Raw genomic sequence first — 12799 nt, 5'->3', positions numbered from 1 at the left:
GGCCCTAATGTGATCTCAGGCCTGAGATAACCCTCACTAATCTGTATTGAAATAGCACAGTCCTCAGCTGTCTGATCTGTCGTTATGCATCATCTTGCCGTCTTCTGCTCTCAGTGTCTCACTTGGGCAGTCGCTATATTTATCAAGGCTCAAGAAAAATGTTGGAGGAATAAAATTTTATCCCATTTTTTTCGTCTCTTAATCGCTTTAACCACAACGTTCTCTCTGCAGGACTGGGAGAGGTCCTGGCCGGCAGCCACGTCTCTTCAAGGTGCTTTAGTCAACAAGCATCCCTCAAGACGGAAACAAGGCAACGAGGGAGTTCGCTGAAGGCACGCAGAGTCACCTTCCCCAGTCGCAAGTCATCGCCATCGTAAGGACATCTTGATAACAGGCACAAGATAATGTAATCTGTTTTTCAAAGTCAAAAGTATGAATGGCGGTCATTTTACAGGACATGTTTGTCAATAGTGAAGCGTATGTCCTGGTCCTGGGTTATCAATGTCATTCTCTACTACTTCCTGTCTACCTAGACCAGAATGTGGCTTCAATCCCAGACCCCATCCAGCAAGATCCTCTTACTGTGACATACATAAAATTGAATTACAAAGAAACGTCTAAAAACTTCAGTATGAATGTCAACAAGCTCTTTAAGCTGCATGTAATTATAGTTAATGACTCAAATTTTGCATAAATTCGTAAGTGATTCAAGACAGAAGAAAAAACATTGCTTGAAATAATTGTGGATATTTTGTTTTTTTTAAAAATCTTGACATGACACAAGAGTTAGTTTATATAACTGGTAATTTTTTTTTAAATTTTAATTAAAAAAAAAGAAATTAAAAACATTTTCAGTGCAGTGTGGGTAAGAGATGTCAAGACAGGTATTATCAATATCATGAACAATATTATGCATGCTCTTTCTCTTTCTATGTGTGTGCATGCGTGTATGTGTGTGTGTGCGCGTGTGTATTCCTAACCTACATGTGTACTGGAACTTCAGTTCTACAGCGAGACGCACTGCCTGTGAGCTCAGAGAGGATGATGGAAACAAGTAAAGTGCAGCATAGGGAAAGAGGTTCTGAGTCATGACCACACAAACAGATGGAGCTGAGTAAAAGCAGATAAACAGACCAAGGCAGCTGTGTGGTGAGGAGGCGCATCTTTCATCTGTCAGTTTTGGAGAAAAATCGGGAAATAAAAACAAAAACGTAAAACAATTGGTAATGCGCAACACAACTCAACGTCTTTTCATTTTTGCACGGTTGCATATCTAACAGTTTTGTGTTTTCAGGGATTTTAAGGTTCAGTGACAGGGATTAAGGAAAAAAAACTTGAATAAACATAATTACGACTTGGATAGTTCAGAGTGAAACAGTGTTTTCATTTTACAGTAACTAACTCCCATGGCGCTAATCCACCTGCATCATCACCCATTATTTACTCCTTTAATGCCATTTAATACTTAGATGACCAGGAGGTGAGAATGCAATCCTGGAAAACAGACTGAAATCAGACGGATAGACGATCGGTGGGTGTTTGGTATGCAAAATAAGAATCCGGGTGGCTTGGGAGTCTTTTCTGAGGAGAAAATCTGTCGCTATTGTGGATGAAGAAGATCAGATGCAGCGTTGAAGCATCACACACACACACACACACACACACACACACACACACACACACACACACACACACACGCACACAGAGAATTCCTTATAATGAAACGTAAAAGCAGATGTTCCCGCTTTCCACAGAGAAAACTGCTTTTCAAACAGAGCAGCAAACAATATCCCTTTTTAAATTTAATTTGTGTTTCAGGAGACGCCAAGTTTCCTGACCATGCATACGGACAGGAAATTACCAGAGAGGATAATGAATTCACAGCAATTAGACACAAAGTTACCGACAGAGACTTCTACTGTGTTTTGTTAGCGTTCTTACAGGAGTGTATTTGCATTCATGCAATAATTTAAATGGTAAGATGTATTTAAAAGCATGATATTACAGATATAAAGTAAAGATAACAAGCGAGACAGATAGACCATTACATTTTAATGGGTGATATTTCTTTCTATTCAATAATGAAAAAGAGATATTTGGAAAAATGAAATGTTGAAAGGGACTAAAAAAAATAAAAATGGAATGTAAGAAAACATTGAAAACAGACAAAACAGACAAACTACATGTGACTTTCTAAAGAACTGGGGTAGGGAGAGGGATTTCAGGGATGTTAAAAGGTGAGAGGATACATCCCTGGTTTGCGTTGCCTGTCCATCAGAGTCATGCGAGCCCTGAAACTAAGCAACGACAGTGGAAGCCTGAAGAATCTGGCTCATCTCCTGATGTATCTCAGATATCTGGGAGATATGTCTCAGCTCCCCTTTGAAACACTAAAATAATTAGTTACTGTATGACAACGGGACATTCAAAGGATTCATCTGAAGTACAAGAAGAATTCCTGTCTAATCATTGTAGCGACAATGGGTGCAGAATGCAGAGCACCATGGCTCATCCTGAGGTAAGAGGTAAGTTGAATCACCCACAAGGTTTTTAGAAACAGTTATTTCCCCAGTCGGAACACCAGCACTTTGAAACATTAACTAAAAATGACTGAGACAGATGGGAAAGCAGTAAAAGAATACCGGAGACATACGCTGAGCATTTAATTCTGCTTCATGAAAAATGAGAAAAGGAAGTAAACAAGCGTGTCTTATAGAAACTATCCATCTATCTTAAATAGACTACCAGTGCAGATTTAAACAACAGCACATAAACATGGCTGACACAAATCTCTGCCCCTGTAGGACATCTGTGATAGATTGGAAACAGAATCGACAGCAGAACTATTGAGTTTTCTAAATTAACATGTATGTCTCTTGTTACACATCTGCCACATAAATTGCAGCAGATTCTGACAACTGGCCAGAAAATTAGAGACAATGGAACACATAGTGTCAGGTTGTTATCCATAGGTCATTGATCAACAGCTGTACGAATCAATTTTCTTTCCCATAACTCATACAGTTTGGCGTGAAACATGCAATTGGACAAAAAAATCTGCGACCGGAACTCCTCTCAATAAGAACACAGGTCAGGATTCGAACTCTGAAACGTCTTGCAGTGAGGCTACATCAGTAACCAGAGTACCATTACCATTGTACCACACAATGTACAGTAACATGTACATAAACGTTTATCCCTGCTGTTACAACTTTTTTTTTATGTCTTTAATCTGAATTTCAGTGCCATAGAAGTACATTTATTTGTAATTCTAAGACTTCTACATGTCTTGTACACAACCCAGGATGGATTAAGATGTCCTGTGAGTATACAAATAAATGAAAATGAAAAATCTAAGTAGCCGCAGCTGCCAGCATTTAACAGATTGAATGTCAAGGGAGCGCTGCCGCTAAACGCAACGATTGAATTGAGATGACAAGGATAGGCAGATGTCAGATTGAGAGACAGCGAATCAGAACCAGCCTCTGATTAAGTTAATGACAGCAGCCATTATTCTGATGGGACTGTATTTCTAGACAGTTGCTGGCAAACACACACAGACACACAAACAAATAAACACATGCAAAAAAGTGGCCAGTGGGGAGTAGTCTTTCTAGTGTATAGCGAGAGGCCACCAGCCAGCGAGGCAGTGTCCATTTGGCTCATTTCAGGGACAACTCAGCTCATCTGAAACACTGCACAGGATAAGCCATTACAAAAAAATGGATGAATGGATGGGTGGTACTCAATGCCATAAAAATTGGTTTTGACTCTTTTTCAACTTGGTTTCATTTGTTCAGTATTATTAGTAAAAAAAAAACTACTGGGAAAGCATAATGCCCCAGAAAGTCAATATGAAGCCAGCAAAAGTTTTTTTTTATTTGGATTTACCATAGTAGCAGTGGTAGCTAGGGTCCAGTCAAATGTTTCCCAATATTTTTAGAAAATAACGACTCAAAGTAAAATAACTTCTCAACATGACTTTGCAGACAAATCATGCTTTCAGCTTTATCACTATCAAACCCGAATACGTGTTGGTGCATTTACCTTCTCATCACCACTTGCTATACTTATTAACAGTCGTGTGAATGCAACCGTGAACGGTGTTTGGCCTGTGATGAAGTACCCTGTGAGTGTTAACCAGGATAGGCTGCAGTTCCCAGGATCTCAAAAGATAAGCGTTTATAGATAATGGCCGGAGGTTCAGCAGGGTTTCATGACAAAATGCCAGCGTAATACAATAAGTAGATACTAAAATGACTTCACAAAAATACTATTAGCAGTTTCTAATCACAAAGTAACTAGAATTTAGTGTGATGCATCTGGAAGTGTAGCCTGTTTATATGTACCACAGCACATAACAGCAACTGCATGAAAAACAAGAGAGTGCAGCCTGTTGATATTTGTACTACTAAGAGGTGAAGATCATAATGGATAGGATATCTGTAATGGGCTTCTAGTCTTTTGTGCGCTGCCTCGAGGGAAGTGTGGTGTAGTGCACTGATGGACTTCTTACCACTCTCCCTCTACTCATCATCATTTCTCCCTCACACACACCAGGCCATTCAGTGTCTCCTCTTCTCTAAGAGAGAAAGCTATAACTTCTTACACAATGGCTCACTTACATGATCAGTTCATGCTGTGCGTAATCAGGTCGTCCAAATGGAATGAGGCACAGACAGAGAAAACGAGGCCGGGATGAAAGAAAGGGAAGAAAGATGAGGATGGGAAATAAAAGATCAAGGGTGATGGTGATGCTGGAAAGTTGCTTTATGCATCGAAGGAAACTAGACTGGAGAAATATGAGATTTACGTAAGTCAGGTCAAGAACATTAGACATGCTGCAGCCGTTCTTTCCCGACCGCTATTTCAATTTGTGATTCGGCTAAGTGGAGGCAGTAGCTATTTATGATCCCTTATTTCAATTGATCGCCATAAAGCTGGCTCAGCTCCACGTCATTATGCAGAACACCAGTTGCCTTTCTAAAAGCAAACTCTTAGACAGGAACAAAGTATCGTCGTGTGGCATTCAGTTTCAAAATGACGTCTGACTGCATCCTTTGCGTGTTTCATACTTTCAAGAAATCAACAGACTCAACTGTTGTTAACAAGCAGATGAGTCACGCCACAGATACTGAAGGTAAAAGAAAGTAAATTGAGTTTAAAGTGCAGTTTAGTGTCTCTATTCTCAATTCACTGAGCGATCTCGACACAAAAGCTAATTGTTCCTAATCCCCTGGCAATTATTGCAATGAGAGCAAAACAAAACGCTCAGTTGGATTGATGGGGTAATCAATGAGAATGTAACCATGGCAACAGGCTGTCTGGCTTTAATAGGATGTTTCTGGCTCGCTGAGGCAGATTGATTGAGGTTGGAAACACCCAGAGATCCTAATTCAGTTGGTCAGGTGCTTTTCTGTTCAAACCACGATGAGGTGCATGCCTTCATCCTCATGACCAGTGAGTAGTTGTATTTCCCAACAGGTGTGCCGGTCCTAAAATGTTGTGCGGTCAGATGTATTGATAACGCAATGCTAACTTTGAGGCAGCAGAAAGCGATAATGCCATTCAACCGACCACAAATATATGGTTTAAAATCAATGGCCAAGCATTTGTCCTTCCAATTCAAGGGAACATTAGCCCCATAATGTGTTTATACCAGCTCTGATACGATTAGCTTATTACCATATGTGCAATAATGTCAGTAGAGCAAATAGCATGAGATATTTTATGAGTCACCTAAAATTATTTATTAATTTGTAAATAAAAAGCACGTGAGCTGCACCACAAAACTGACTGCTACGAAAAAAGAGCATTCAGTCATCATGATTCAGATGAATGACAAAGGATTGCTAAGAGTTGAATGTAACATCATTTTAAAGAAAAAATACAGTTTTCAAATAGAAAGATGATACATCAAAAATAATTTTGTTAATCATTTTGTTTGCATGCAGTTACCCAGAGTGGTAACAGTGAATGAAATCAGCTCACTGGAGGCTTATATTATATCAGTGCCTCGCATCAGCCTGAAGCGGTGGTTGTGTTCCTCTGTTTGTTCTGACATGAAATGAGGAGAAGCAGACTGTTTCAGTGCATATCCTCTGGCTCTGTGCTCAGAGAGGTAATAAACCTGATCTCACAAACAGACCAGGATTTGATTTCTTTATGTTATTTTCTCCAACAAGTACAATCACAATTTGAAGGATCATATCGATAACAAAGAAGAAGCAATAACCAATCTTCTTAGCAGTGAGATAATCTTGTGTAAGGACACACTCACCTTAAGAGCTTCAGAGCGGTTAGCCAGTAATCTTTCTATATTCCCAGCAGCCGTTGCCACCAGTTCCTGTGCATTGTTGGTCTCGACTGTGAAGTGAGGGCTGTGTTTGTTATATATCTGGGACGAATAAACAGCAGGGGTCAGAGGTCATCAGAAACTTAAGTGAAAATTTAAAGTTTAAATTAACAGCAAAGTATTTAGACTATTTAAAGTTGTGTGGTAAGATATGCAATAATCGCACAACATCGATGTTAAGACAATATTATTTTGCATAATATTTGAACATAACCTTCAGAAAATAAAAATGTGGCATAAAGTTAAGTGTCAATAAGGACATCAGTGGTATAATGATTGAAAAAAAAAAGGAAACTGATTAAATTGCAATCTCAGGTTATGTAACATGAACGTTTTGTGTTATAGAAAATAAAAAAAACACAAATGAAGCCGATCACTTTCCTGCCTGGAGGAAATTTATTGTCCAACATTCAAACCCTCAAACTGAGTTGCAGATATGTATTTGTTTTCATGCTTTAAAAATGAAAATATCAATAAATAAAACAATAAATGTGGTTTATAAGGATTTCTGTGGTTGATTTGTCCGGATGGGAGAAGGGATAACGTGCCTGAGACACTGTCACATTTCGTACTTTATCAGATGCAGTGTTACATACATGAATGTGTATGCATTAAAGTACCACATAAAGATAGTTGTGACACTGATCTTATCTGAGGGAGTATATTGGTCTGGTGGAATGAAATGATGCAGTGTTAAGTCTAATGAGAAGATACTATATATAGACTGGTGATAGATTGTGGCTGCTGAGTTCATCATACGAGAAACGTCTTGCGATGGTGAATTTGTGGAATCGGTTTTATTCAAATTCATACTGAAGTTAAAAAAAAAAACTCTTCTGGTTATGAAACCAGTGACTACATCCACAGTGTTTTGTTTTTTTTGCTTAACAAGAGAAACTGTTTTAGCCGGCAACTCCCTCCAATGTCTTCTCACTGACTTGTTTTGGGGGCTATAGTGGTATTACTTCAAGGTACGACAGCAAATTAACCAGCTTAAGATGAATCATTATCCCATCTGTCTTTTTCGGAACACTCCTGCGACTCTTTGTTTCCTTATTTTCCTCATTACTCTGAGTTGTCATCAGCTTTAACCTCAAGTCAATTAACAACAAAGAAAGCTAACGCTATATGCGTACACCTTATTCTTTGTGGGGGAAAAAAAACTCCAATGTATAATGTACTATTACTCTTATATAAACTTGAGCAAAATGTGATAATTCAAATGTTAGTTACACAATAAAATATCAGCTTCAATCAGAGTGTGTTTGTGTATGACAGTCATGCTTACCTGTACTAGGTTCTGCATTCCACTGGCTGTGTCTGTTAATGAGATCAACTCATTTTGCATCTGGTCCACCCATTCCTTTATTCTGAGGACACAAAAAAAAATTAATAATTAGCTAAATGATCCTCTCAGGCTAATGAAAAGTAGTCTAATCATATTTCTTAAGCTTCTCTAATCTTTTTCAGTTTGAATGCAGCCAAAATTATAACATAACCTACGACAAATTACACGATACACAAAAATATGAGCTGCATAATTCCAGGGATAGAAAGCCTTGTGTTTAGCCATGTGAATGTTTTGCTGTAATTTATTTTTATAGTACCTTATTGGGCTCATAGCACATTTGCAATTTATTTACTTTGGAAAAAAAAAACCTTGATTGTTGCATTTCATAAAGTTCGCCATTACTGCTAACAGCAGTAGCTTGTTCTACCTATTTGACCTCCTATGCTCTTGATCAGTGACTACTGTCTAAACTGCAATAAATTAACACTGGAGTCACAACTTCAACGGAATCTTTTGCTTTTAGTTAATTTCAGGTTATATGTGCATGTGCACAAGTTTGCATGAGGTGAGTGTGAAACTATATCCGTTGAAGCCCCTCACTGTAAAAACACCAATGAATCTCTTTACGCAGCAGGTGCAACCCAACCCGGGTAGAACACCTCACATGCACTGCACAGCTATTTTTTACCCAGTTGTAATTAACTTGTTTTACACAACCGTAGTGTCAATTTTCTCTTCATGTATTATTCTGTTAATATAATACATACAGTACATCAAATACAAAGCACAGTCAGCAGCTTAGCTAGACCCTAGATGCAAAGTTTTAAGTTTATGAATAACTTCCTATTTGGTTTAACACAAAAAAATAACATGCTAAAACATCACCTTACTCTGTTACACAGGCCCTGTTCTGAACCTCTGGAAACAATTCACTGTAAGTAAACCTGCAACGCCCCAGCTCCTTTACAACAACCAATAAAAAATACATGACATAATCCATAAAGAAAATTACCCTTTCTCCCCCATGGTGTGAACTGACCTCTTCACCCTCCATGCAGCTGAGGGGCCACTGACATATGAAGCCGGTCTATGTTATCTTATTTTTTTAAAAATACAGTGTAACATGAGCACGGTGAGCTCATGCTGGAAATTGGTAGCATAGCAGCCACATGGTATATATAGCCTTGTCAGGGACAGCTGAGAGGAAATTTAGGATGAGTATAGCAGAGCTTTTTCTAATCAGGTTGTAGACGTATTAATCTCTTACAGCATGACTTCATCTTATGAACAAGATAAGGTCCACCAAGCATAGCCAGCAGGTGCATATTGGGAGTTTTATGCACCTGACCTATTCAAACAAACCCAGCTGACCTTAAGCATGAAGAGTGAGTCATCACAACAGGTGTCATATGTGGGTGGATGTTCATGTTCTATAAAAGAAGAGCTGAGGTTCATTAGCTGTCCCCTGCCTTCACACGGGTTCACCAAGTCCTTATATATTTCTGCAATGCCTTACTGTATATTAAACCTGCTAGTTGTGGTTCAAAGTGATTCTTTCCTACACTTTTCTGCAGAACATATTGTGCAGGAGGTCAGATTTTACTATAACAAAATGGTTCCTACTTCAAAGCTGGAGCTCTAAAATCTCTATCTATATTTCATAAAATCTCTTGGGTACAACCTGAAAGGCAACAAAGTGTTCTGATCAGCCATTTTCACTTATAACCACCTCGCTCTTATCTGTTAGGAGTATACATTCCCTGCAAAACATTAGGATGTGTGGCTTACTCATAACTGATGAGAGAGTTTACTTTTTGTTTCTAGATGGATGAAAAATACGGAAATTATTCTTTAATGGAAAGACCGGAAACGTCCGATGAAACTTAAAAAAAACTTAGCATCATTATTGCCTCGCATGCTCAGTTCTTATTCCGTCACTCCATCACACACACACACCCCTACTCTCCCCCTTCCTTGGGGAAATTGGAAGGGGAGGGGGGGGGGTGTAGAAAGGAAGGAAGCCTCCAAAATGGCTGGTGAGCCATGCAGAGCCACTTGGATACAGCAATTAGACTGCAGGGCTGGAAATGAGAGGAGCCATGTGAAGCTCAGTCAAGTGAGAGACCTGCTGGCATTACAAGCCTCTTTCCTCTCACACTTGTCCCATTGAATCATTAATATCATTTACTTACAGTGTGCTATCTACTGACAGAAAATCTGTCCTCCAACATTTGGGAGTAGTTTGTAACTTAAAAATTAATTTTAAAGGCATGAAAATCAGCCTCATGTTAGGCATACGTCTCACACAGATGATCTGTGTGTTTTTTTTGTTTACATTTTTGCATGAAGCTATTCTGTACTGCTGAATTATTTTCCCCTGTATTAAAATGGCATTACTTGCGCTCCCATACATTGATATTTCATCTCACTAAATATTTTTCTCACTAAAGTTCCTTTTTTAATTGACTATATTTTAAAAAATCTGTTATTCCAACCATTCAGGAACTATTCAGCCATTGAAAATGGTAGAAATACGTACTTTTTGGGACTGGAAACAGAAAACCAGTTCACTCAGTTCACCAGCATTTAGTACACCGGAACTGTGCCGGCACAAAATTCAACATGATTAGGAAATCCTTTGGGACTGGATGGCTTTCACTCTCCCACTCCATTGTTCATTGTATGGATTAAACAGGAAGTTGTGAACGTCACTGTTGTTATTACCTCAATAAGATCAGATAATCCCGTCTCTTAGTCCTCAGAGTGGTACAATTGACCGTTAAAACTTTATATCTGAGGATCACTCCATATCACTCTATATTGCAGAAGTAGCAGAGAGGCTTGCATTTGACCACTTGCTACGGCAAAAAGGCCTTCAGGTACGTATAAAGCCATCAAGAACATAAAGTGGCTTTGACTGCTCTGATGACACCTCTCTATCTAAACATGTTTGCAAAAGTGAAATGTGACTCAGGCCGCATGCTGCACAGATCATCACTGAGTCACTGCCTTAAGAGTTGGAGACACACTCGGTTGGAGTTTACACAAACAGATCATCTGATATAATGGCCCTGTGCTGAAAAGATGACATTAAAATGTAATCACATTGTTTCCTTGTCACCAGCACAAATGTGCCAGTGAGTCAAATGGTGTGAAATTAAATGAGGTGCTGGAGAACGGTATCAATATTACCATAGAGAGCACAGCAACATATCTCTAAAGACCACTTTAAAAAAATCACTAACGAGAAAATACAACATGTACGTCAGAAAGCAGATAAGAACGCCTAATGTGTGTGTGTGTGGGGGGGGGGTGCATTTCAGTGTCTGTAACCAGAGTGGTGGGTTTTTCAGAAGGTAAAAGAGGGGCATCCAGTAAAGTGCACAGTACCCTGTCACCTACTGTAAATGTAAACCTAACAAATCTAATATACACAGTATTTGCATTAATTTGAGGGAATTGCATTGAACTAATTTCCAACAGAAAAATTATTTAGGGAAAAGTATTACTGATCAGTTATATTTTCTGTTACTATAATGAGAAAATATACACCTTACACAAATTTAAGAAGATACTGTTGTTGTTTCCCAAACAAGCATGTATTTTTTTTTACCAACTTACGGCTCTTTGTTTTAGCTTCATGGCCCAAGACTTTACTGTTATGGTCCAGTGAAATACAGATGAAATTAATTTCATTTCCAGAGGCAAAGGTCAACTGTTTCCAGCAATGAAAGTTCACCAAAGAGCAATAAACTGAGGTCAGAATTCAGCTAACAGGGAAAGCAGCCTGGGAAACAACAATTTCCTAAAGAAAAAAATAAATAAATACACTCATCACATGACGAGAGTATATCATAAAGAGTAGTGCATCTTGATATAACTTAGTATCATTCATATTGAGAAATATCTAATGATCTAATGTCTGCATGCTGTACTTTTTGCAAGATAACAATGATCATGAGCTGTAAATTGAGAGCAATAAAGATGATGACATTAGTATGAGGAGCAGCACTAGGTTATAACAATACTGGCACGAATAAGTTACTGCTTGGAATCATTTCAGGTTCGTTACAAAGACAAAGCTAACTCGAACCAAGGTAGACACAGACTGAAACATGCCACAACACCCCTGAATTCAAAATTTCACCCTGGCCGACTTGCATAGGTCAAAGTTCAAAGGTAATGGTCTGACCTACTTTCATTGATCAAAGCCAGTGCTTTGATCGACGGCCTTACTAACACTGGCCTTCTCCCTCATCTTTCTATCTTATCTGATTCCTGAGTGTACAAAAGTTGAAATTTGACCTTGACCTACAGTAGGTCATCATCTCATTTTCATCCCCTTTGCCACCTGGGTAATGTGCTTTTTGTTTCATTGTCCTATCTGCAACGGTTGCGAAGATATTTGGTGGACTGACTAACGGACAGACGAACGGACGAACACTGACAATTAAAATACATCCCTGCTTTGAAGCGGGATGTAATTAGCCCTCTGGGCAGACAGCATAACATGCATGAGACTCATACATAACTGTTTCCACACGTTAGAGAATTGGAAAAGAGAAAAACAGGACTTGAAGTCCGTTAGTAGAAAAACAAATAGCCTCGCTATGCCAACGTGTAGCAGACCGTCAAATCCTAGTGGAGAAGAGGCTGCAGTCCCAGAGTGGAGATGTCACTAAGTACGAGAACAATGCTGTTTTACTTCTCACCACGTTAACCACTTCACCCACGCTGTGTGTCACTGTTTGCGTGTGTCTCTTTGTTCTCCGTTTTAGCATTTCAATTCTGCAGCATCTTGCTCAAGAAATGATACGTCTTAAAATCCCTCGGGTTCCATTAATTAAGAAACCGTTAACACTGAAGGATAAATCAAGTTCATTACAAGGCTGGCTATTTTAACTCTCATTTAGATTGAGGTGTTATAATGCATTAAAATGGTCTTTACTTTCCTGTTCCATCATCATAATCAGATTTTATCTTTCAACAAGATGAAAGATCAAATAATTACTTTTAAAGCAAAAGCAAATGGCAAAATATATGATTATATTAAACATTTGACTTTTAGATTTTTTTGGATGAATGGAAAAGTTCTTAAACCCCCCCAAAAAGTGTGTTTAAACATACGACTCCATGGTATTAAGTTTGTGGAT

At 38.7% G+C, this 12799-nt stretch overlaps 1 protein-coding gene across 1 annotated transcript in view; it reads right to left on the bottom strand.

The window, feature by feature from the left end:
• Positions 1-12799, bottom strand: part of LOC137589113 (voltage-dependent calcium channel subunit alpha-2/delta-1-like) — a 69945-nt gene that overhangs the window by 48605 nt on the left and 8541 nt on the right. Inside the window, exons 2-3 of the mRNA XM_068306599.1 lie at positions 7644-7725; positions 6281-6397 (exon numbers count right to left, since the gene is read on the bottom strand). Coding sequence (XP_068162700.1) covers positions 6281-6397; positions 7644-7725 — 199 coding nt within the window. The remainder of the gene's footprint in view (positions 1-6280; positions 6398-7643; positions 7726-12799) is intronic.

The sequence above is a fragment of the Antennarius striatus genome, chromosome 22 (assembly GCF_040054535.1).
Source record: "Antennarius striatus isolate MH-2024 chromosome 22, ASM4005453v1, whole genome shotgun sequence".
Lineage (NCBI taxonomy): Eukaryota > Metazoa > Chordata > Actinopteri > Lophiiformes > Antennariidae > Antennarius > Antennarius striatus.
Note: the sequence above shows the minus strand (reverse complement) of the source record. Positions and strands in the feature narration are given on the sequence as shown.